At 35.4% G+C, this 25,546-nt stretch overlaps 1 protein-coding gene and 1 long non-coding RNA gene across 6 annotated transcripts in view; one reads left to right on the top strand and one right to left on the bottom strand.

Annotated features, from left to right (window-relative positions):
• The window catches only part of AdamTS-A (ADAM metallopeptidase with thrombospondin type 1 motif A), a 72,601-nt gene that overhangs the window by 34,803 nt on the left and 12,252 nt on the right, over window positions 1-25,546 (top strand). For 2 of the 5 annotated variants that reach the window (XM_014232330.3, XM_070112873.1), the window contains exons 2-5: window positions 23,435-23,750; window positions 23,995-24,147; window positions 24,578-24,732; window positions 24,920-25,060. In XM_014232330.3, the coding sequence (XP_014087805.3) occupies window positions 23,435-23,750; window positions 23,995-24,147; window positions 24,578-24,732; window positions 24,920-25,060 (765 nt within the window). Of the gene's footprint in view, window positions 1-11,074; window positions 11,385-11,496; window positions 11,625-12,843; window positions 12,970-23,434; window positions 23,751-23,994; window positions 24,148-24,577; window positions 24,733-24,919; window positions 25,061-25,546 lie in introns of those variants that run through there. The other 3 variants (XM_070112872.1, XM_070112870.1, XM_070112871.1) reach the window with 3 other exon arrangements.
• Window positions 3,812-10,940, bottom strand: LOC118680173 (uncharacterized). The gene is made up of 2 exons (XR_004975676.2): window positions 10,570-10,940; window positions 3,812-4,405 (listed from the first exon to the last, which is right to left on the bottom strand). It is a non-coding gene; the product is annotated as an uncharacterized lncRNA (long non-coding RNA).

The following is a 25,546-nucleotide window of genomic DNA, read 5'->3' as shown; positions in this document are numbered from 1 at the left end:
TTGGCGTCGTCGTTGACACATCGCATACATTTTTGGCAGTATCACATATCATATATATGTATGTGCAAAGGCGTGTAACAGTGTTTGGATGTTGGTAGTTGAGACTTACAGCTGACACTCCCACCCAGTCGATTTAATTCGACGCTCACCGAGAACCGCCATACCCACCCTATTTAGTTTCGATTCGTTTCGAGCTCTTTTTTTGTTGCTAAAACAATAACAAGCGTTGCTAATTGAACGTCAAAACTCGTTTCACTCACGTTTTTTATTATTGTGCAACATTTGGTGGCAATAAATTTTATTGATGCCGATACGCTTGTGCCCACAAATAAATATACTTTTAACATGCACTGTTGAACGCGACATTAAGAATTTAATATACATTATTTGTTTTTTTTTTTATTTGAAAACGAGAATGTTTCCATATTTTACAGACGAAAGGGTGAAAGTCTCAATTTATACCACCAGTAATTATCTGAGCAAATCTGTTAGGAGTTAATCAATTTGTGGAATAAGAGAGAGTCTTAGTTTTTGAGGTGACTTCTGATATATTTTAGCTTCATCGAATGCTTCTTCTTCTCAATTACCACCTTTCGAGATTTAGTTTCAGTATCATATCTCATTGCTCCCTAAACTGCATAATTGGCTCCACAAGCGGTTGTCAGTTTAAAAGGCTCCATTAGGTTGCTTCTTTTGCCAGATTTTGGGTATCCAACATTTACCTTTAATTTATAAACATTTGTATACAAATATAATGGGTAATTCTTCTCGACTTGTAAGTGTGTGTATGCGCGCGTTGGTACAAAGTCAAAGCAAGAATGTCTTTGGTCGCACTTTATAGGTGGAATGTGATTTGTTGCCAAAAGGCAAAAGTCAGCCAATGAAAGCGAAGACTCGTGTAAACACCTGCAATGTATCAGCACCTGATCCACTTTCTACATTATAACTTTGTGTGTATGAGTGTAGGATGTAAAGTGCAATGCAGCTGTGAATCATTTCAGTTCTTCAAGAATGAGAAAAACATTTATGATATATATTTTTTCCTGAACTCTACAAGAAAATATTTTAAAGAAAGCAAATTAACATAAGCAAAAACTTTATAAGCCTACTTGAGCGAGAAAGGCTAATTCCTGGTGGAAGCTACTTTAGATTCTCATGCATATATTCTTATAACAACAAAGCGTCTACAGAGCAAATCTAATCTCATTTACTTACTGAAGTTTTAATAATAATTATGAAGGGAAACGTGACTCAATTAGCAAATTAATAACACTAAAAAATGCCCACTGAAATCGGTTCAAACAATTGCTGAGGAACTCAGTTGAAGCGATATAAATCGGTCTTGGTTAAATGGAGCATAAATATATGAAATATGTATTTGCATTACTGTATGTAATATGAAATATGTATGTTTGTATGTGTGAACTGGATGTTAAGTAATAAAATATTTTAATGACATAAATCTGTGACAGCAGATAAGCGTAAGCAAGGCAAAATTTTATATTTCATAAACGGATTTAAATCAAGTTGTTAATCAATTAAAATGCATTTAATGACAGCCCATAAATTCGGACATTAAGGCCTCATAAATAAATATAGAGATACCGGTTTTGAATCAGGTCAATCGGTGAATGCTCGAAAGCATATAATAGTATTATATAAGTATTAGCCGCAAAAAGATGGGGAAAAAGTAAATTCAGTGTAAAGAAGAAATTATTATTATGTAAATTACTACCGAACAGAATTGAAAAGGAAAATAGTTGCATCTCTTTTGTATTCACTTTTGTTAACTTTTTTTTTCATTTTAACACCTCTAAAAAAGAAGGTACAATCGTATGGCCTCAAGCTTCTTCCAATATGCGTTTTTAATGGACGAATTATTACTATATGTCATCAATTCTTATTACATCTTGTATACATTGTAACTGAATATATGTAAATTTTTTTTGCAGGTTTGTACAACTGATTACCGTATAACTGAGTAGCATTTTTTAAATAAATATGTAAGTAAACAGTAAAATTGCATTAAATAATATAATATACGGGCATTTATCGAATTCACATATTGAAGGTTATGTTAAAATTATTTTCAAAAGATGTTCTCAAATAAAACTTCTCCCACCGCGGCTTCTAATGTTAAGAACTAAAAATTTCATATGCAATAACAACGATAAAAATCTTTCGAAATAGCTTTGTATCAGAAATTTAATAAAATATTTTTTGACTTCGAAGAGTAGAAGTTGTATTTTCTCAGGCAGTTCCTCTGTGTATTAGATATACTCAAAGCAATATCTCGACGTAAGCGCGAATCATTAGTAACACGGAAAGGTGAAGGTATGACGTCACGTGAATAATGCGATTTCATGCGACAGACTGAATTATGTTTGATGATTACAATTATTCTATCTCTCTTTCTATCTATGAAATATAGGGTAGGGTGTGTATTTATTTCGAAAACTCAAAGTATTCCTAGGTGTGGGGGTTAGCGATTTAAAGGCGTTAAAAATCAATTGAAAATACAATATAACTTTATAATACTCGCTTAATTTAACAATGTATATGTAAAGCATTACGATGTAATTTATGACGGCAAAAATAAAAAATTAAACTAAAAATTAAAAATTCGAAAACAAAAACTCGCATAACCATAAGACAAATGAGATAAGAGTAAACTTGAAACGATTTAAAAGCAATAATTCACAATATAAAGAAGACAAAAGTGACAGGCGATGAATGAAAAAATTACAAAAGAAAGGGTGAAGGGGGCAGTAAGCACAAAACTAATTGACAGCCGCGCCAATACTGGCAAGAAACAAAAAGCCCAACCACTTGAGTACTGGAGTAAGCCGAGCTGTGATGAGGTGCGGTGTTGTAAGTGGGAAAGTCGCCACGCTTTGAATGACTATTATATTACTGAAGAATATTTTCTGACTAAGAAATAGGTATAGTAAAGAATATTTAAAAAGAAATGTAATGGGTATGAGACAATGGTTAACGGACGGCTTGTGGTATGAATGTGTCTTATTTGGTGAGGCACATTGACTTTGACTTCGCTTTAGCTTGCCTTTACGAGTCAGCTAGCCACGAGTTATGGCAAACTAAATTACATGGCTAACAACGAGTACGCAATTAATTAGGGATAATGGGCGCATAAACGGCATGACTTGAGTGATTGAAATACACATATACACATATACAATACATATGTATTAATAACCTTCAATAGAGCAAACACAACTAAAAGCAGAATAGCGCAAAGCCAAAACACTGTAGCAAGACATATCTATATGCTCGGCGGCTTCTACACTTTCGTAAATATAGTATAAATATGTATATTTCTGGCCTTTCATATTTGCAAATTAATAGAAGTATTAGTCTTTATATCGTATGTAACGTATTTATGTCTAAAATTGCGAATATGCTCACACGAAATTCAATTTAGCTAATTTCGTTTTTCTTGTTGCTTTGCCTGTCGTAATAAGGAGACATATATATGTATATAAAAATTTAATTCATGCGGAAGGAAATGTATTCTCAATACTGTTTTTAAATATTGTACGAAAAGCAATAAAAATAATAATTTACCCAAAAATTGCATGAACAGGCCAATGAGCCACAAAAGTTTGACAAACGCATAAATCATTGACACGCAAAGGGGCAACGTCAATCGCCAAAACAAATAAGGCGAGGTGAATGAAATTTGCATATGCGCAATGGTTTGCTTGGAGTCAATGACTTTTCGACTCCGTGACCAGGCTTTGCATGCAGAAATTCAAGAAACAAAAAACTCATTTGAACTAAAATTTGTCAATTAGGCGGTAGTGTGGCACAGGCCGGTACGCCAACGAAAGCGGCTGCGAATTTATTTCTATCGATTTTTTTCCACTTTTGCAAGGTCTTCAAACTTATTAATTATGTGAAAATATCAGCCCAGCGGATTTTTGTTCGCCTACTATTAAGAAATCAGTTTCATATAAGGAATTGGCAAGGGATCCGTTAGTTTTCCATTGCTCCTAAAGGGAGTCTCGCCAATAACGTCCAACAAATCGGCCTATTATATACGCAAATCTATTACATATTATACAAGTATCGTAATTCAAAATTTTGTTTAAATTGTCCTAGCACCCGCACTTAGCAACCATCTCATTTAGCCTTGGTAACTGGACGTCCATTTCCACATACACGCTCCCATGGAAACTTTCACTTGCTGCTCTGATTTTAGGCACACGCTTATCCCCTTCAATCCCTTGCTTATGTTGCATATAAATCGACGATCTGTGAGTCAGCAAACCCGAAGGTAGCACGATCTGTTTTGTATGCTTTCCACGCAATTTCTGCTATTTTCTCACCTCAGCCAGATTACACGCATAGGAAGATTGTCACGCATTGTTGCTTTTAGACAATTCTAAAAATAAAAAAGATAATTTTACTTTTTACGTGTCTTGCTTTCAACAAAGGTTCCAACAGCTTTGAAGAGGAAATGTGTGAAAAAGCGAAACAATTGTCTTGATATCTAGTTGTAACGAACAGAAGAACTTCAAGAAGTGAACTATGTATCGATATTTTTAACTGAGCTGTGTACATTTTTCATCTGCTTATAACGGCGCGAAAATAGCTTTCTGCGTAAATGTACAAAGGCCACCGCTCTCAAATTGTATTAATTTATTCTAACACACTAGTCTTCATAAGCTTACATTATAGACTATAGATTTGTCTATTTTGCCACCGAATTATATATTGCAGTTTATTATGTATTCCTAGCGCAAATATTGAAGCCGGAACTGTCAGTTATATTGAACCATGGAATAACAGAAGAAAAGAGTTGGTTTTCTATTTATTTATTAAAAGTTGACAATAATTAGCCGTTTCTAGATTTAACTCGGTAGCAACACTCTTGACAGCAATGAATGGCACGTCACATTAGCAATAAAAACATTACGAATTTCAAGTCAGATAATAATTAAAATAGAACAAAAAGGTGTCATTAATTCTACAAGCAACAACAACGACAACAAGCCACTAGCACTTTGCATATTTTGTTCACAGTCATTATGATATAACGACTCCAGCAAATTATTTGTCATTAATTTATAAGACGATATATGTAAATCAAATGCATTTGGCTTTTTTGCATATCTTTTCATCTAACTGTACACGCATATATATGTATGTTACATATATACACACATGCATATGTACGTGTATTCGCTAAACGTGACTTTTAAATTCTCGTCATAAAGCACTAATCTGTGCAATTGCTCATGTCACTGTTCATTTCGCCAAGCAAATATTTTAAGTTTAAAAACACAACGAGAACAAAAAGCTACTTTAGCAATAAACAATACTTTAATAAAGAATTTCATGCGGAAAAATATGAGGAACTGCAAAAGGCAAAACGAGTTCGTGTGCCCGTGCTGTCTTCATCCTTTAATAAAAAAATTAGTTTTTTTCCGCTGCAACTGATTGACAACACAAGATGTCAATATCCTTTTGCGAACAATACCCATTTATGGCTGGAGGCACTTGTACTAGTCTGTGCTAGCGCGCGTTGTCGGTGCAGTTGCCCATTTCAGTTGACAAATGCAAATTAACATATTGAAGCTGGAAAATGTAATAAAAATAAGACTTTGTCATGGTAATATTTCCTCATTCTATATACGATTACATATTAGCCACCAGCAACAACAGCGAAAACATCTGAAGGAGCGAACTTCAGTGTCTGGGTAAATTGATAGCAAATAACCTAAACTTGGCATAATCATAGATTTACTTGTACCTATGTAGATTTGGCTATGGATACATATATAGTATTTAAATTTTGAATCTGATCGTTTCTTTTGTTTTCTTTTTTTTCAATAGCTTTTAGAACTTATTTCTATTTTAGACTTGTTGACAAGCCGCGTACTCGCACTTACTTAGAATACTCGCTCACTTTGTTTAGGAAATTATGACTTAATTACAATGTCAGTGGCTGCAGCTTTACAAAGTCATAATCAATTAAAACAAATGACAACGAACGAGACAATTTTCAAGCCAAATCTAGGCAAAATGTGAAGCAGGCGCAGCTAATGTCAGAACTGTTAAACATTTTTTTCTTTCTTATGCAATTCTTTATTACTTACATTTACGATTTAACGCGATAATTCTAGACATAAATTGCTTACGCACAACAACAAATGTTACCAGATTATATTTATGGACATGCTGTTGTATGTGCGAAGTGATATAATAGACTGTCATGGTCAATTCTATCCAGCTGTCTGACATTCTGACTGCCGCCTCTTACTTGGCCAGCGAAACGGACAGCTGCGCGCCTCTAATGGGAAATGGAAAAATCGTGTTTACAACATTCCAAAGGCCTATAAACCCATTGAGTTATTTATGTTGGCCCGTTATCGGTGTTCGTGTATGTCAGCGAGTAATTCTTGTACCCGAGCTAAATGAGGAATTTTGCAACAGAAATTTCCTGTGAATATTGATTGTTAGAAATTGTATTCACTTGCACCAATAGCGAATAAAACGCAAGCAGGGGCTATCTAGTTTTTCGTTGCAGTTTGAATACAAATCGATCAAATAAAAAAACATAGCGTTCGCCGTTGTCGTGGGAGTTGAGCGCATTACCTCAATCGGGATAGTCACGGGTTCGAGTGCCACCTAAACAAAAATCCAAATTGAAAAAAAAAAAGGATCTTAGCAACGAACGCCTGTGGATTCACATCTCAAAGTCCGGAGTATGATTTTTGATTTCCCAATAAAATCACTCAGTCATTCGAACGAACAAAACACACGCCACCTTGGAGTGGAACTATTAAGTTATGGCATGAACCTATTTCGGTGTCTAAAGACTTGTTGATTCATGTTCCGATGATATTGAAAACAGTCCCGAGGTTATCAAACTCTCTAAAATTGAAGCGTTTTTGGCAAAACTAGCTTTACTCAAAAAATTATGGCCAACTTTAAGTAGTCTTCTGCAAATTTATCTCATTTAAACAAAACTTTTCAATCATAATATCGGCGTACACCCCACATTATTTAGCCAATAATGGGTTAACCGTTACTCATATTATTTGTGCTGACCACCACTTCATGGCTGTCTGCTCGAGCGCGTTAAGAAATCCCTGAGTGACAAGCAAGAAAAACAGCTAAATATATAAATGTAAAGCACATCACTCAAATCGTAAATGTGGCGCGCTGAAACAACTTCAAACAAAAGCTAAAAGCGCACTTTGCAAGCGCCACACATTCCATGCATATGCCGCATGCCACATGCCGCAAGACGCAGGCAAAGTCAAGCGGAATGCACTTGAAGTGCTCGAGCAGAAAAACATATTTGTAGAGATACATACATATACACATAAAAATATATAAAAATATTGTAAATGTACTCAGTTTCTCATGAGCAGATCTATTCCGTAGTTGTAGTATGTGTGTATGTATGCAACGGTGTGAAGCGAGTGTTTTTCACAATTCGGCCAGACAAATGTCTGGCATCTAATAAAAATTCTTGCTTCACTGACTTGCTCTTGTTGCTTGTTATGTGTCTTTAACTTTTTCCCATTTATTTTAATGTTTTTTTTTCTGCTTTGTCTTTCTTTATCATATCCCTCACCAATGCATTCATTGTCGCCTGTTCAATTGCTTTGCTCTTCATTGTTGGGACATCTTTTTGTTCTTGTTTGTGGTATGCTGTAGCAAGTTGCTACATACATTGGCAGCTCTACTAATTCAAATTGCTTGTTTGGGTTCCACCAACACACACACATATATCAATCACACATACCTATTAGTGCACACCCAAGTATGTGGGTTGCCGGACTGCTCTGACGGTTCATCCCAATGTCCCCCGCCTTCTCTTTGCGTACTTTGCCCGAATGACCTTCTCCTTTGACGGTATTTCCTCGTATTTTCTAAGACCCTATTGTTCGCGTGGCAGAAAGGAGGCTAATGGCCCGGCGTGCCTCTTAAGCGTTCCGGTTGTGCGCGTGCGTTTAAAATAAACACAGACACCCGAGTTTCTCATCGCTGCCTTCTAAAAAGGCTACATATACATGTACCATATCTGCTTTGAACTCAAAAAAATAAACGCTTTGGCATCGCGCTAGTTGGGTCGCTTCGTTTTGTGCGTCTCCAAAATGCCAATTTACTTGTTGTTGTTGGCCACGCGCTAGCTGCTGCGGCATGGCCCATGCGAATGGATTCATGCGAAATTGTGAGACGTTTGCAGGGCGAGAAGCATGGCGTACATGTGGTGAATTTCAAGTTGAATCACTATGTAATAAAATGCCAACATTTTTATTTTTAATTCATATTTTGTTCTTCTTGCTTTTTGAACAATTATTTGATTTTTATGCGGAATATTGACTATTGACGAATAATTGCGGCATATCTATGAAGTTTAGAACTTTATTTCGAGACATGTAGTGTATTTTTTGGCACAGCCTTTTTTCTTTCTGATGGATTTCTTCCGCAATTATTCGCCAGTGTAGGGGTCCTAAAACTTTTATGTCAGAAATACTTCCGGAGTTTTGATGTATCTTGTTTCTGATTTTGAACCCAAGAATCATTGATGTGGCGAACACTAATCGCTTAAACCGCGCCACTGATATCTTAGTATTATATTTTAAATGTAATTTTATACACTATCGAAGCGGATAATATACTTGTTTTTTAATGAGCCGGCACCAATTTTCAATAAATATTTAAATGATCGCATCCTATACACATACACACATAGATACACGATACATATTATAAGCGGGCTCTGATTGGGAAAATGTATAAAATAACGCGCAATCTGATAACAAAGACTCTCGTAAGCTTTCAAGCGACGTGTTCGCTGTCGTAAATTAAAATTATTAATTGTATAAAAATTGTACAAAAGGCGATTAATAAAACTCTATACACAGCACGACAAAGAAGAAATAATAAAATTACTACAACTACAACAAACATACGCATACTTTGAACAAAGACGTTAAAGCTGTTCCAATAACAAAGTTCGCACGTCATTGTTGTCCTTCCAGTTGAGTATTATTCAGCTCCCCCCGCTCTCTTCCTCATCCACCTTCTACTCTTCCTCCACGTTCCTGGCGGGCAACGCACAGCACGTTCGCTTGATTCACAGCTGCCTGGCGTTGATGCTCTGAAAAATGCTGTTATTATCTGCTTTCATTTCTTCCCGGTTCAAGTGGCTCCAATGCTACACAACAAATAAGCAAACATGCGCTCTGTTTATTCTCATTTACATATGCACATAGGGGCACGATCGGTTTTATTGTTGCTTGCGTGCGTTTTGCAAAAACAGCAACCCACTATCCATCTAACTGGCCGTTTTGTTTGCCTGCATGTCTGACTGACTGTCTGTCACGCGTCTGGCGTTTATTTACTCGAAGACAAGTCGTTCATCTTTCATCGTTGAGTACTTTACACACACACACATCATATGAACATATTTGTGTAGAAGCACACAGCCACACGCACACATATACATACATATATGTAAAGGCAATCTGCAGCTTCCTCGGCGCCGAGGCTGCATTAGTGGGCGGCGCTGAGGGTTCGTTAAGGTGATCGCTGTAATTTATTGGTTTGTGTGGGTTTGCTCTTGATCTCAAAGGGAAGAGCTGTATTTTCGTACCTTCTTGATTGCATTTTAATAGTGAATATCTGTGAATACATTTCGTTTTGATACACGTGTGCTTGTTCTCACCACATCTTCAGTTCTACTTCATTTCGCTGCATTTAAGATTGACCATAACTTCTATTCAGATTACTTGTAGTTTCTGATCTCCCAAATTCCCATGCTGATTTAAGTACATAGTAATATGATATTCTCAATGTATTTGAAAATCCCCGATCATTCTTGCGAATCAGTTGTATATGATTCATAAGCGTTTTTCAGTTGAATTCTCTTGGGCATTTCAGTTTATTACTACAGAGATTTAACTTTTTTCGTAAGAAACACTCTTAATCGCTTTCTAAAATATGGTGAGTGCATATCCAGCTACGAACGAAATTAGCATTTACTCAGAGCAAACCTCTGAAATTATCCTAATAATAACAGATCCGAAGAATATTGATTTGGGCCCAACTCTCCAATCGTATAAGCTACTGTGGGAAAATAAGTGGAAATGAAAATATTTCAGTGAAATAGTGCACTCATATACACCCCAAAAAGGTTTTTTCGTAGAGCAGAAGTGAAGGAGTTACAGCCTATTTAACCTCTCTCCAAGATAATCTCTTCTCAGGTCTCAATTCGAATATTCTTCCAGGAAACTATATAAATTATATAAAGATAAAAAGGTCATAACCTAAAGAATGCTCCTATTGCCCTCATGTTAATCTTGACATCTCTAAAACGATCCCACAACTACCTCACTGCTTTTCCTTCCTTGGTCCAACACACGAAGCAGCAGCAGTTTGTAGGTACATTTTTCACTCTTTGTGTACGGGTGGATGAGTTGCCGATGGTTCTTCGCTTGTCGCTTAGATATTTACAGCAAATGTTTTCGTATTCAACCCACATTCTACATCGCAATTTGCTTTGGAGCTGTGTCTTATTTTACTTACCAGCAACTGAATTGTGTTGAGGAAGATCCACTGCTTCGCACTGCCGTTGGCTCGTTTGTGCTTACAGTTGAAGTGATTCGTTCGTTCTTTCGCCTCTAGTTCGGGTTTTTGTTGTTTGGTTGCCCGCTTGTGCTACGTTAGCTCGTGCACTCAGTGGAAACCGGCGACTGACAGCCTGCCCGGAGACTCAAGCAGTCGACTTCTCAACTGTAAGTCTTCGTATGCAACGGAAAAATTGCCATTCTTTGTTGTTTCTTCTGTTGCCGAGTATTCGTACGAACACTTTTTTCCTCCGCTGGATCACTGTGCCATTACTTTGTTCGTATTTCAGTGTCAATGACAACAACTGTAATAACAACAACAATGCAGAGTACGTACAGGCAACAAAGAATTTAATATCAGGCCAAGAAATATAACAACAGCAACTGTGTTCAAGGCATTGTGTGTAAGTCATTGCATTGCGGCTGTTGTGGCTGTTGCAGCCAGCTAAAGTCAGTTGTCAGTTGCCAGTCGACAGTTTACATTCGCCAATCCACCAGTCCAGCCAACAGTCCACCACCAATCACTTGAGCAGATTGTTTAAGCGCACTTACATACTTATATCATTTATACTGGTGTGTGTTAAGTCGCCATCGATTGTGGCTGACACTTTTAGTCGTTGAAGAATCTCAGCGTTGCGCAGGCGTACCCACAACTCCTCCGCGTACATTCTTCGTTGGCTCGTCTCGATGAGTTCGGTTCGCAGTGTACGAGCTGCGCATGCGTATCTTCAACGATTGTGTGCCGCTGCAGTGTTGTTTATCGCTGGTTAAACGGTTGGTGTTTGTGCGTGTTGTGAATAGTGGTGCACAAGTTGTGGCAATTTGTGGCCCCGTAGTATTTTTATGGCATAACAAGTGCCGTTAATAATTCTGAACGCTTTCTCTTGCACTCACCAAGGAGTGTTTAGTGCGTGGTATTTACCATCTTAAAACGCATAGAGCTATAATGCAAGTGCTTCCTGAATGATCTCGTCGTGTCGGAGGGCTAGGGCCAACGGGGCTGGTTGTTGATTGGTTTGCTACGAGAAAGTTGTCTGCTAATCGGTCGATGAATTAAAGTGCTAAGTGCCTTCAGATGTGACAAATACTTTTCTCCGTTACTCAGTTGAAAGCTCTGCCATTATGCTGTAATAAATAAAATAATGCAATTCTATATGGAGGGCATTTCAATGTGTTTTCGAAGAAAATAATATTTTGAATTTTTTAAAAATATACAAATACAAATTGATTTTGTGAAAGTTTATTTGTACCGTATTTCATATTTCAGTGTGTTCATTTTTTCAAACGAAATAAAAAAGTAATAAATCAAACAGCAAAATCTTAAAGCAGCACTCAAATTCTAAAAATGGTTATACTACAATGAATTTCAAAAATGTGTTGAACGAAAATTTTAATGAAAGCAACCGAGTCGTTGACCGTTCGGAGTGGAATTTCAATATCAAAATCTCTCGGTTTCGCTTTATAGATGCACACTGTGATGTTCTTATTATTGTGGCGATAATTATTGTACCTATTCATGCCTTTGTTGAATAAATGCATCGTTAATGTTTTCTATGGACAAGTATCAGTGATCAATGTGTACAATAAAAAATTGGTTATTCATTAAACACTTTTTCCAAACAGATAATTTGTTTTTATAGCTTTTATGACTATTTTATTGGCATAGACAATTTTGGTTGCAACTCGCATTGCAATATACTTTTTTCGTTATTACCAAATATTTCATTGTTTGGTTTAGCACGCTTTTCTGCAACGTAAATACAAATGTTAATTATGATTTTTTTTACATTATGTAGTATCTTTTTGATCAAACAATAATTGGCAGCAGAAAACTAAGCAAAGTAGATTTTTTACGATAGCAGCTGAGCAGAGTTGCCACCTGCCACTTAGCGAAGTGAAACATTTATCTCATTTGGCTGGAAATCAAAGTTAAATTTCGAGATGAGTTTGAAATATATTTCTTATCTATTTATGCATGAATCAGATGTAACAGCACCAATAATTTTAACAGAAGTGATCGTAGTGGAATTTGAAATTGCAACTACAGGGGCAAACGGCTCAGTTGTGTGTGAAAGAAATTTTAATTTTTTCGCAAGAATTTTAGTAAAACAAACCACAGTAAAACGTGCCACACCATAACCTCTGCAAAAACCAGAAGAAATTCAGTTTATTTATTTATATTTATTTATTTAATTTTTTTTTTAATTTGTTTTGCTCCTGGCGCATAAATCAGTGATAGATTTTAATTTGCCACACATTGAGTGAGTAATTATTTGATTGACTGTTGGCAAATAAGTTTTCGACAAGTGATTAATTCAACAAAATGGTTGTCTGCTATGTCATCGAACACACAAAAACGGTAAGAAATAATTAATTACCTACACGTTAGTATGTTTCGCTGATTATTTATTAACCTCTTCTCTTTAGTACATCTCTGCATAAGAATTTTTTAAAGTAGGCCTTAATAAGCTACTTCTAGCCATATATGTATATTCTCTACAGAAATCTCAGAACATTTTACAAAAAATTATTAACAAGATTACACATAATGCTTTACAACATGTTTTCGTTTTGCGTTTAAAATTTTCAGAATGTTTACCTATTTATACTTAATAGACTTCTTCTAAAAACAGACATACTAAATATTTACATGAAATTTTCTTCAAGCAGTGAATCTTAAATCACTTCATCAACAATCAAGTGGTGGCATATTAAATGTTTCAAGCGGTTTCGAGATGTTCAAAACTAATATTAAAGTGGTTGATGGTGGCTGAAAAATACATTTACCACTCTTTGCTTTATTTACTCGCGCGAAAAATGATTTTGCTTTATAATCTTTCGCAATTGTCTTAATAAACAGATGCTGTATGTAGAGCTTTATTGAAAAATTTGATTAAATTGAAAAATAAATTATAAATAATAGATGGCAGATCGGGGGTCTGCTCAGGACCATTTTAATGTTCAGAGCGAAATGCTTCTGTAAGAAGCTTTAGAATCAGAATTTTTCCACCACAGTGGATCAAAAACGTATCCATAAGTGATTTGGTATGCGTTCCCTCTTAAGCTAGCAATGTAATGTCTACATCTGTTCAAAGTAAACGACTATATTTTAATTGAACAAGATTATATTGCTTGATTACTAATTATTTTTACCTGCAAATAGCCGCTTTTTCACGCTGCCATTTTTTAGGTGATAGAAACTATAATTTTACTTTCTTGCACTTGGCAATTAAACACTGATTGAACACACTCGTTAAAAAGGCAAAAGCGTTCAAAAAGCTAACAAATTGCTCAAGCAACTGCTGATTGCTGCAAAGCATAATTACAGTAATTTTTCAGCCACAAGCTGAGGAATCGATGATACATTCATGTACATCTGTGTTCAATTAGCAAGGAGTCATGCTCTTGGCCCCCAGCAAATTATGCGCTTAATGATAGCTGAGCGTAATTTCACTGCGAAGCCACAGGCAACGACGGAATGAGCGTGTAAAAAGAGTGCGTCTTATGAGTGGTAACGTTTAGCGCGCAACGGCAAAGACCAAGAAGCCATACAAATCATCGTTGTATGTGTGGATGCGGGAATTGAATTTGGACTCGCCTAAACATTATGCGAAATATGCAGTTAGTAGCAAATCACCAGGTGTTAAAGTTAAGCACCGTCCAGTGTAAATAACCGATAAATTGGTGCTTGATACACATTTTATCGCCAAGAATCGTATATAAGTAAGCGCATGCGCTCGCATTAGGCGATTATGTATACGTACTTGCATATATAAAGTATACTTTTTCTGTTTTACTTTGGACGCTGTTATAGTTGGCTCTAAAAATCGCTTTCAAACGTACGGCAGGAACAATGAGCGTCGTTCAAAGATCATATAATTATCTCGTCTATGAAGAACTTATGTACGTGAACTTGGTATTGAATTTTGCTATAAAAAAGTACAAAAGCGTAAAAAACTTAAATAAAATTCACAACTTTCTGCAAAAACGTGCCGGAAAACTGCGAAAAAAACTTGAAACGAATTATGCAATAAACTTTTAATGTTTTTGCTGATTCGCTTGAATAACTAAATTGTTTACATATGTAGCTTCAAAAAAAAAACCAATAGAATACAACATTTTGGTAAACACAGTTTGATTTTGTGCTACTAATTTAGTTACTTAATATCGGTGCTGTAGTTGAAATAAGAGGTAATGGGTTCATTTTGGCAATTTAAAGCTGAAGGGTAGTTTCTTTTTTAATTTGTTCGAATTTATGTTATTGAGAAAATTCGTTTAACAATAAATCAGCTACGCTACAGACGACCAAGTGATTGTGGAATTGTGAGAGCATTGTTTTTATCATTATAAAAAATATATGATGAATAATATCAAACCCGCTCTCCACTCTCTACATTACTCGATTAGGTGTTCGATAAAATGTACATGCAGCAAATTTTTTTTAATTTTCAAAACTCTTTAGACGTCTTCTCACGTCTCACGACGTCTATTCAAAAACGTTCCAAGTTTAATACTGATTTCTTACCTAATCTTATTAACATTGGTTTTTTTGGAGAGAAATGTAACTATCGCCAAAAAACGGGCCACATATCAACACATTTTTGTTTCTCTGCAAGTTTATTTTTCAAAATTTCAATTTAATGACTCACATCTGCTCGAGCGCAATTACGTTTGTTTATTAAAAGATAAAGCAAAATAAAAACACTCAGACAGAAATTGAAATCGTGCCTTGTGGATACGAGGTGAAGGCGTACAATTTCATTAAATTAAAAATTTTATCGTCGATCATTTGGCTACATTTCAAGGTTAGGCAGGCGCACGCACACGTTGACATACACCGACACAAGCGTGTACTCGGGCACGCACTTATACCGTAATTATTTCAGTAATATTTATATAAACAACAAGCACTGACAACAATCGCAACAGACACTGGACCGCATACGCAGTGGCAAGTTGCGCTCGAGTACGAATCGAAATCGATGTACGAGTATATGGTCTCATCAATGCAAAAATTAGAAAAAACAAGTAAGGCAGGGCTAAGTTCGGATGTAACCGAACATTTTATACTCTCGAAAAGTCAAATGGTATACTCGTTTGAGATTTCTTTGTGGATTGACTGATATTTTCGGTAGAAGGTCAACTATAGGCACTGGGGTTCACATATTTCGTACTTAGGGGCTTAAACAGTTTTGGTTTGATTTAGACAATTTTTGGCCACAAGGTGGCATACTTTAATCGCATTATTCACGCAAAGTTTTACCCCGATATAATCATTGTTACCTGATTTGCATAGTGGAAAGTGAAAGAATCAGATGGAATTGAAAATGGTGTTACATGGGAAGTAGGCGTGGTTGTAGTCCGATTTCGCCCATTTTCGCACTATGACATAGAAACATGAAAAAAAAGTTATGCACCGAATTTGGTAGAAATCGGTTGAGCAGATCTCAAGATATGGGTTTTCACCTAAAAGTGGGCTGTGCCACGCCCACTGTTTGAACGCGGTTCCTACAAAGCCAATTTATACCATCTCAGAGATAAAATTTATTGTCTCTGGCGTATTTAGTGCTTGATTTATCGCGCTTTTAGTAGTTTTTAACAGTACCGTTATATGGGGAGTGGGCGGAGTTGCCACCCGATTTCAACTATTTTCACACCGTCAATAGAAGTGCTAAAAACATTTGCTTCTAGTGAATTTTGTTATTATAGCGTTAGCGGTTTAAGAGATATGCACATTAAACCTATTAGAGGCGGGACCACGCCCACTTTCAAAAAAAAAGTTTTAACTGCAGATGCCCCTCCCTAATGTGATCCTGTGTACCAAATAACAGTCTTGTATCTTATTTCGGAGCTTAGTTATGGCAAGTTATTTGTTTTTGATTAATGGCGTTTTGTGGGCGTGGCAGTGGTCCGATTACGCCCATCTGCAATACCAACCGTCTCACGGTACCAAGAAACAGATTCATAAAGATATCTCAATTTTTACTCAAGTTAGAGCTTGCACGGACGGACGGACGGACGGACAGACAGTCACCCGGATTTCAACTCGTCTCTTCATCCTGATCATTTATATATATATAACCCCATATCTAACTCGATTATTTTTAGGTGATACAAACAACCGTTAGGTGAACAAAACTATTATACTCTGTAGCAACAGGTTGCGAGAGTATAAAAATCAAAAATAGACAGCTATACTTTTACAGAACGATCTTAGTAGTTGGACCGAATTGTAAAGAGAGATAATTACCCAGTAGTTATCTAGCTGCAGATGAGACAAGCACTTCAAAGAAATTTTTCTTTATAAATTCTAGCAAACTTTTAGATTAATCTTGGAAGCGATTTTACGCACTTGAAGTGTAGTCACCACGGAATATCTTTTTTATAATTTTGTGCCAAAAATCTTCGATACACTGCCATCCATTTCTAATATTTGGTCCATTGGGCAATCATGCGCACATTTACTTACAATTAGTTCTAGGTGCATTTGAGTTGCAAATTTAGCGCTACTACAAAAAGCACATATTTAATATAATTAATAATAATGTGCACACACACACACGCTAAGCAATGTAATGAACTCTTCAATCTGCTTTGAATTTAATTGTGGCAAATAGACACATATCCCCATTACAACATGCTCGCCCACAAACACACACACTTGCAGTGCAGCGAAACCGATTGTTGGCAATTAATGCCCATTGTTTTGCACTGAGGCATACCACAAAACGCGTAAGCATTGCGCTTAAAATATAAGCCACGCAATGCTCGGTGCGAATTGTGGCACACGGCGAAGGCGATTGCATTAATTGGCCTGGCAAGCCGTTCGCACGAAGTGTGTGTTTAGGAGAATCGTAAAATTATAATTGCAACTGCAATATATTTATCAAAGTAAAAAACGAAGAGGAAACCAATTGAATACAAAAAGCGCAATGGAAGCAATGAAGCGTTGAGGTGGCCGCGCTCCACAAAACGTTTTACTCTGTATTTGTTGTTGCGGCAATTAAACATTTTGTTTTTATTTGTGCGTGTGCATTTTTTATGATCGATTTTTCGTTTCTGTTTGTGCACACTTTTCACTCTTCTTCTTCTTCGCACATGAGAAAGGATTTGGGATTTTAGTCAACTGAACACACTAACAACAGTAATCATTAATGCGCGTTAGCCGAGAACAGAGCGACTGTTTCACGCACACAACTCAAATTTCTCATTACTCAGAAACAACTGAGAATTTACAATTATGTGATTTTATTCGAATTGTTTATTCCTTCGACTGCTGATTCCGTTTTGAAACCCAAACAAATACCATCCTATTTTATTGCATCGTTAACACTGAACTTGACAGTCCGGCGTTCACACTTTCCCATAACCTAAATGTATGGTGATCAATTCGAGCGCCCCTTGTGGAAAAGCACGATGATTGCCAAAACGTCAGGTGAAATATAAAGCACAGACAATTTCTAAAAGCCTTGAGTTCAACTCCCATAGGGTAAATTTTGGAATATGATCGCCCGTATACTCCAGATTATACAATTTGTTGCCCCTGACACATGGTTTTTGAGATATTTGCTTTTAAAGTTCAAAAGTTTAAAGTGCCTATTTCTTGGATTTATAATGAATTTTACATTTGATTTTTAATTTTATAATCCGCTAACACTTCACTAATTCGTTTCCATTCATTTATTTAATATTAAATAGTGCAAGAATAACTTTAAATTAATCCATACATTTCCAGATATAGCGGAGTTTATGCTGTCTTACTTCCTCTTTGTTTGAACTTCTTCGCCTTTCTGTAATCTAACACATTCCAAGTCGCGTTCGTATTTTTCTTGCAAGGTATGTTCAGTGGAAGTATAAAATGGTGCAATAATATAAGTACAAGGTGTTATTCCACCCACAGATCAATAATCAGCGCGTGGAGGCGACTACTGAGGAATCGAACATTTAAGCTGTTCGTAGAATTTCTAGCGAATTTCATGCAAATTCAAATTCGAGAAAAGAAAATTTGCAAATATTTACAAATAACCATAATTTATGGTGATGTTTGTCCAACTCTAGTTCTAGCTATCCGAGCAGTTGGATTTACTCGGATTCTATTGTCGATAACATTGTGGCGATATGCGGATATTCGCTCTTGTTGCTCTTTTTTTAGTTGTTGTTGATTTTGCGTAAATTCTTGTCGCAAGATTTCTCTGGTTGGATGCTGCCTTACAGCGAATATTTCGAATTTTGATTTTTTGTTTTGAGTTTGGGGTTCACTTTGGCTTTGAAAAACAAATTTGTTTTGCCCAAAATGGAATTACGCGAGTTTGCCCAAACAAAGAACTAATGTTTTGCTAAAAGAAATGCCTTCCGATTTCCTAAGAAGACTCGCCCGAAGCATTTAAATTGTGTGGCGTTGAATAAAACGTGCACAGTTTGAAAATTTGCATTGGCGCGTACAGAATAAGTTTTGCCAGAGTTGAAAGCAAGAGACGCAGCGGCTTCGTAAATATTTGGTAAACTGACTAGTAATCGGTACTTTGAAGAAATTATAAATTTTGTAAGAAGTATTAAGTGAGTTAGTGCAGTTTGGTAATTCGTTGGTATCAGTTGCAATGCGGCTGTAACTAGAATGATCCTAATACAAATTTTGGCAGTTTTACATTAATTTTGAATAATTTAAAAAAAAATTTTAAATGGTATTTAAAGTAAAAGTGACACATCAAAAATCGGTCGCTAGGTTAACGGCATTAAATAAGAGACCGCGCGGGCGTATGAGTGACATTAGTGACGGAACAACAAAAGAACGCACCAAACACATGCGGCAAATCTAGTTTTCCAGAGTGTGTGAATAAGCTATAGCGTGAATGAGATTGTCACTATTTACGGCAAGACGTGGGTGTAAAAGCAGTTTTGCAACACACACTTGACCAGCGCGGGCAGCTCATCCAACTTCGAGCCGGAGCATTTTATGCATTCTGTGGAAGTTTTCGCTACTTTGGTTGTTTACAATCTTTTCCAATTTTTTATGGAGCCAATAAAAGCTGGAAATGCAGTAAATTCTCTTCATGCTGCACACACGCTCATACATTCTCCCGCGAAATCAATGCAGCACTGGATGCTTGCTTATGCCTTTCGAAAGTTTCTTCAAGAAAGTTAGTTGTGCGCCTGCAAATCTCTCTGTCTTCGATAAACAAACCCGCACTTACGTACGTAAATAAACCGTTGTGGCCAGACATACAGACACATGCACTTGTACGCCTACACCTGTATTCAAATCTCACTGCAAGCATTCATTTTTGCGGATAAGCACATAAAATCGATTTTATGCACTTTAAACCGTTACGTTTCGCTGGATCTATTTTCATGCTTTGCATTCGCCGCATTTCAGTTTTTATGATTTTAACGCAAATTTCAGTTTGGGCGCATTGGCGTATGAGTGACACGGTTTCTCCTTTACAAGTGTTCGTTCAAGTCACACACATCTCTACGTGTATTAGTGCCTATTCAGTTATATTCAATAGAGAATATTTAATTGAAAAATCGTGAGTAGTGTGTGTTGAGGGCGACGTCCTGCTATATTTTTTTTATTCTTCTAAAAAGTAATTGCACAAGGGAATAAAATAAAAGAAGCCTTTTAGTGGTTATCAAAAGCAAGAACCAATCATTATCGATTGGAAAAACGCTAAAATAAAGACGGAAATATTAGATCTTGCAGCTTAGACTCCTTGGTAAGCGCGTTGTATCAAGGGAATATTTAATGATAGATATGGGAGTGATATTGATTTAATATTGCCAATTGGTTTTCTAGTCATGATATTGGCTCCTCAGAACATATTTTTAGCCATCAGAAGGAAATTCGAATGACCATCCAATAATTAGTTCTTTAAGATACAGACAGTAAGATAAAGAATGTAGATATGGATAAAAAAGTTCAGTATTTAACATTCAAAATGATAAACTTAATATTAAGTTCTATTAATAGTTAATTTAGAAAAAATTATAAGAATGCTTTAATTAATGAGTTAAAGCATGCTTTTCTAAAAAATTCAATATTAAAATTCATTTTATTTCAGATTCCTTCAAATAGCTATGTATGTACATAACATTTAGTAATGAACGTTAGAGTTTCTTGCTGGTATTTTAAGCACTTACAATTTTTCCCAGAACTCGTGCTCGACTCACAGACTGTATGTCGTCGCTTTGCTCACCGTTAAATTTTTTCAAGTTATTTTTCTCTATTTTCTGTGTGCAAGGAATATGTATGTGTAATATATATAAATGTTTAAAAATAAATAAACAAATTCGCACCAAAAGCCAGCGGTCGTATGTTAAAAAAATACATAAATAAATAAATAAACTCAAAAATAAAATACATGAGATTACTATGTATGCGCGAACATGTGCCCAACAAACAGGTTTCCAGTCATTTGAAATTTGACTTTTTGAAAATTTTGTATCCAAGCACAAAAACAAATTGAATTTATAAAATTTGCAGCTCAATAAAAAGGCAAAAATCGCTACAGCAATACTCTCATTAATGCAGGCCCACACAAACAAAATATTTACAAAGAATTGCTTCATCTAATCAAATTGAAATTTATTAACTAAAAGCAACAACAATAAGTAGTTAACCAAACACTACCAACCGTTAGTAAAGAAGCATTAAGGTCGCTCAAGGCAGTTTAGTACAACTCGATACTTAAATACTAACATACATATCTACCAACATACATATATGTCTCGACTGGGTTAAGAAATTAAAATGATTCTATCGCATTCGACGCTTGACTGCCTATTCGCAGTTCACACACGGACTCTTTTGTCGCCCAAACCTGTTTTTTGTGGGCGAGGGACGACGAGGAAAGACGAACGGATCGTGCTGCTCGTGCTCGGGTAGCACGCTTTGTGTTGTTGTTCGTAACAGTTCGCTGTTACGCAATTCAGCATTCCTTTTCATTTTGAAATTCTTTTCATGGTTGCAATAGCGCTCAAATATGTATGCATAGAATAATATAAATATTATATAATATTTTGAAAAATTGTGAATAAGGAGAAACTTAAGATATTCAAAAATATTTAATTTTAACTTTTAACAACATTTAGCGGTACATAACGGAATTCTTATAAAAATGGAGTTACTTTTACTTTTTTTATATATACATAAAATATTAAGATGCTTTCATATTTATTTTTTTTTAACCTCAAAGAATTTAGTTCGAATATCCTTTTACTTAAAACAATAATTGTAATTAATTCTAGAATATTTTATTATAAATAGAAAAAAATGTGGAGTGAAAAAAGTATGAAAATATCAGTAGCATGTATTCAATACATTCTGGTTGATTAGGAAATTTCCGACTTAGGTATTTTTTTGAAACTATTAAGCGGGTATTATGCATATTGTTCTACCACATTTATGGCAATTCTCTGTTGCGCCTGTAGAATGTTCCATAAATTTCAATCAAAAATTCAAATTTAGTCCGATTTTTGTTAACATCTCATCTGCATTATCTAGTTAAGTAGTCGATAAGCAGCCGATAAGTGGTTTTTATGAATATGTTATCAACACAGTGGGCTGAAGAGCGGCTATATATAAAATATTAATTAGATTATTATTATTATTAATCATAAATAAATAAATAACTTGTTGACTTTCTGATATGACTTTTTAGTAAACGAGTTTCGATATTTATCTTTTATCAAATTAATAAAATTCAAAAGTTTTTTATTTCTAAATTTATTTTCTTTTTTTAATAAATTGTATAAAATTTTATTAAATTTTCCAATTCTTTATTTCAACTTGAACTTTTATGCCGTTTTGGAATTTATTTCGATAGCCGATCTTTTAGTTCGGTGAACAAATTTTATTTAGTACACTAGATTTACTTAGTTTTGTCCCGCTGTTGGTTGGACGTCGATTCGCGTAGAATTCGCTGTGCCAATAATTTTAAATTCGATTAAAAATCGCTTAATTAAAATCGTTAAAAATAACTAAATACAGTCGAAGACTTATCAAAGTGACAGAAATAGTAAATTACTAGAACGAAATGAAAGTACAAAATATACGGAGCAAAGAATTCTTAAATATCAACATAACTACAAATATGAAATGTAAAGAATAGCGCATCCAACGCAACAGTGCGACTTATCATTCCTTAGCGTTTAGTTTGATTGCGCGTGCGCGCCTTCGAAACGTGCAAAACTAATTGGCTAGAAATTAATACTTTGTAGTTGGAGGAATTCACTGTTATGAGTTAAAAAAGAAACTGTTTATATACATACATATGTACACTTCTAAGGGCCACAAACAAGGTAGCAATTTGTAGCGCTCACATACATATATATGTACATATGTATTTGCATTTAATTATAACTGTAGCGATCATTCAGTCGCTTTGAAACATTGCTTTCCAGCGACAGTTCGAGACACGTCTACGAAAGACTTACTCGCAATTGCGGATGTGCGAACCTTTATGTGCTCGCCTTCGCTGGGCGCAGCAAGCACGTTCTGACACTTTCAACTGTTTATGCAATAAATATTTTTTGTCATTTGCAAATGGAAAAGGGAAGCAAAAATTATTACAGTTGTAATAAAATGTACATCGACGCTTAAATATGTGAGTCTACATTAACCTACAAATAAGTTTTGTATTTCGAGCTTAACAATCAGGACAGAGCAATGAATATTTCAAATTAATAAAATTATATTTTTCGGAATGGCGCACACTTTGCATTTGTGGCCTGTCGTAGTGCCATCTGCCACTGACACCAACATATTGTGCATTTTTTGAGTATATGCTTACTTAATATATTTTTTTTTTTGCATATCTATTTTTCAGCTTGTAATTAAAAAGACTTGCGAGTGGTGGTTTTACAAAAATAAATGCCGCAATATGTCCACACATTGGAAGCAGAATGCATTTCTCATATGCTGCGTAATACTTTTCGGCCTTTTGCTAGGCTTAATCATTTGGTGCCAGCCGGGCAGCAGTGGCAGCAGTAGTCGGAAAGGTGCTCACATAACCGCGGGTGTTTCAAACAAATCAAATACGTGGACGAGTAGTAGAGGATATCCACCCGTTGTGGACTCGCCAGACATCCAAACGATATTTATAAATCATTCATTTATTGGCGACGAGCAGTGGACAGAAGATGGTGAGTTCAACTTAAAAATCCATAAATGAACTAAAACAAATATATAAGACAAATGGGACATACAAAAGAGTGCCAAAAAAATAAAAATTATGTTAATAAACACAAGTGGCATGCCATTTAGTGTTTGAAATGATTTTAGAATTTTGCTTTGAAGTTAAAGAAAGTTGAAGAATGAAATCATTTTCGCAAATAATTTGAAATGTAAGCACGTTATTATCATTTCATCGCTGTCGTTTTCTTGCAGAGGATATTAAAGACGACATTGGCGATATAAACAACAGCATTCCGGACGATTTCACCAGTGACTTTGTGACGCTAAGAAAGGTGTACAATTCCAAACTAAGCGAAGATGATATGCTCTACGAGTCAAATCGTAATAAAAGCAGTGTAACGAATGGTAAGCAAAGGTTTCACTAATCGCATAAACCAAAAAGAAAAACAATTATTGACAACGCATTGACAAACCAATAGAATGTAGGTTAGGTTCTATGTGGAATATAGTACAAGAATATATTTTCTTAACCATCCAAATCTGGAACTAGAAAATATATAATTAATTTTTCTTTTTTCAATATGCATGTTTTCAATAGCATTTTTTTAATGTTTGTTTTCGTATTAAACAATTTTATGTTTCATTTTTTAATAATTGAACATTGTTTTAAAAAGTATTTTAGATTTTAATATTAAATAATATAATATATACATTTTTTGTTGTATACTAAGTAGCTAAGTTTTTAATTCAATTAATTTTATTGTTTTGATTTAAGTTATTTCATTTCGTTAATGTTTTATTGTTTTATTTTATTTTCTATTTAATTATGTTTCAGGTTATTATTCAGCATTCGATGAAACGGGTACATTTCGTAGTAAATCTAGTCAAATTTGGGATCCACATCCCGAATACATAATAAATGCTTTCGGGCATGAATTGCATTTGGTTTTATATCAGGACACATCATTCATACCACCGCAAACATTTAGTGTAAGAAAACATAAAATAAAAACGAAAACTAACTTAAACCAGCAACACAAATATTCTATTGTAGAAACCTAAAAAATAGGTGTTGTTAAGTGCTGAATTCTAGACTTTTATTATGAATATCACAGGATCTAAATTCTCAGCTAATTTAATATACTATATTTGCACTTTAACTTTGTTTATACAATAGGTAATTCGTATACTTAACAATAGAACCGAGGAAGAAGAAGAGGAAGATGAAACAAATGGCCATTACTTGGGTTGCTACTACAAGGGCGTAGTCCAAGGTGATGACCAATCAACGGTGTCCGTATCGCTCTGCAATGGCATGGTGAGTTACCTCTTTCAAAAATAGTTAACTGGAAATCACGCTTTCCCTTAAACAAATTGAACGGCGAAGAGGTTCATACGGCCCCTGTACAACAAGCAAGAATTCACATTCCTAGCATAATATTGCCCACACGGCAGCCAGCAATTACAAGTGGCGACAGTCACCGCGGTCTGTACGGTAGCATGCGATAGCCATAAATTCATTCATTAGACGTATTTGCAATTTGCAATAAATCAGCTTTATGTATTGTATTTGCATTCAACCGTGCTGGCGTATAAGAATTGATTGTTTGTATGTTTGTATGGCTAAATGTGTTTGCATATACATATGTACATACATATTTATGTATATATGTGTGGGCCACACCTCTGCTCATGCCAACTGAGCCTTAAAGGCACGAATACAGTCATACTTATCATAATACATACATGCATAACTATTTACAATAAAGTATTTAGAATATTTCCTTGCCCCTCCTTAATGAGC

The sequence above is a fragment of the Bactrocera oleae genome, chromosome 2, assembly GCF_042242935.1.
Source record: "Bactrocera oleae isolate idBacOlea1 chromosome 2, idBacOlea1, whole genome shotgun sequence".
Taxonomy (NCBI): Eukaryota; Metazoa; Arthropoda; class Insecta; order Diptera; family Tephritidae; genus Bactrocera; species Bactrocera oleae.
Note: the sequence above shows the minus strand (reverse complement) of the source record. Positions and strands in the feature narration are given on the sequence as shown.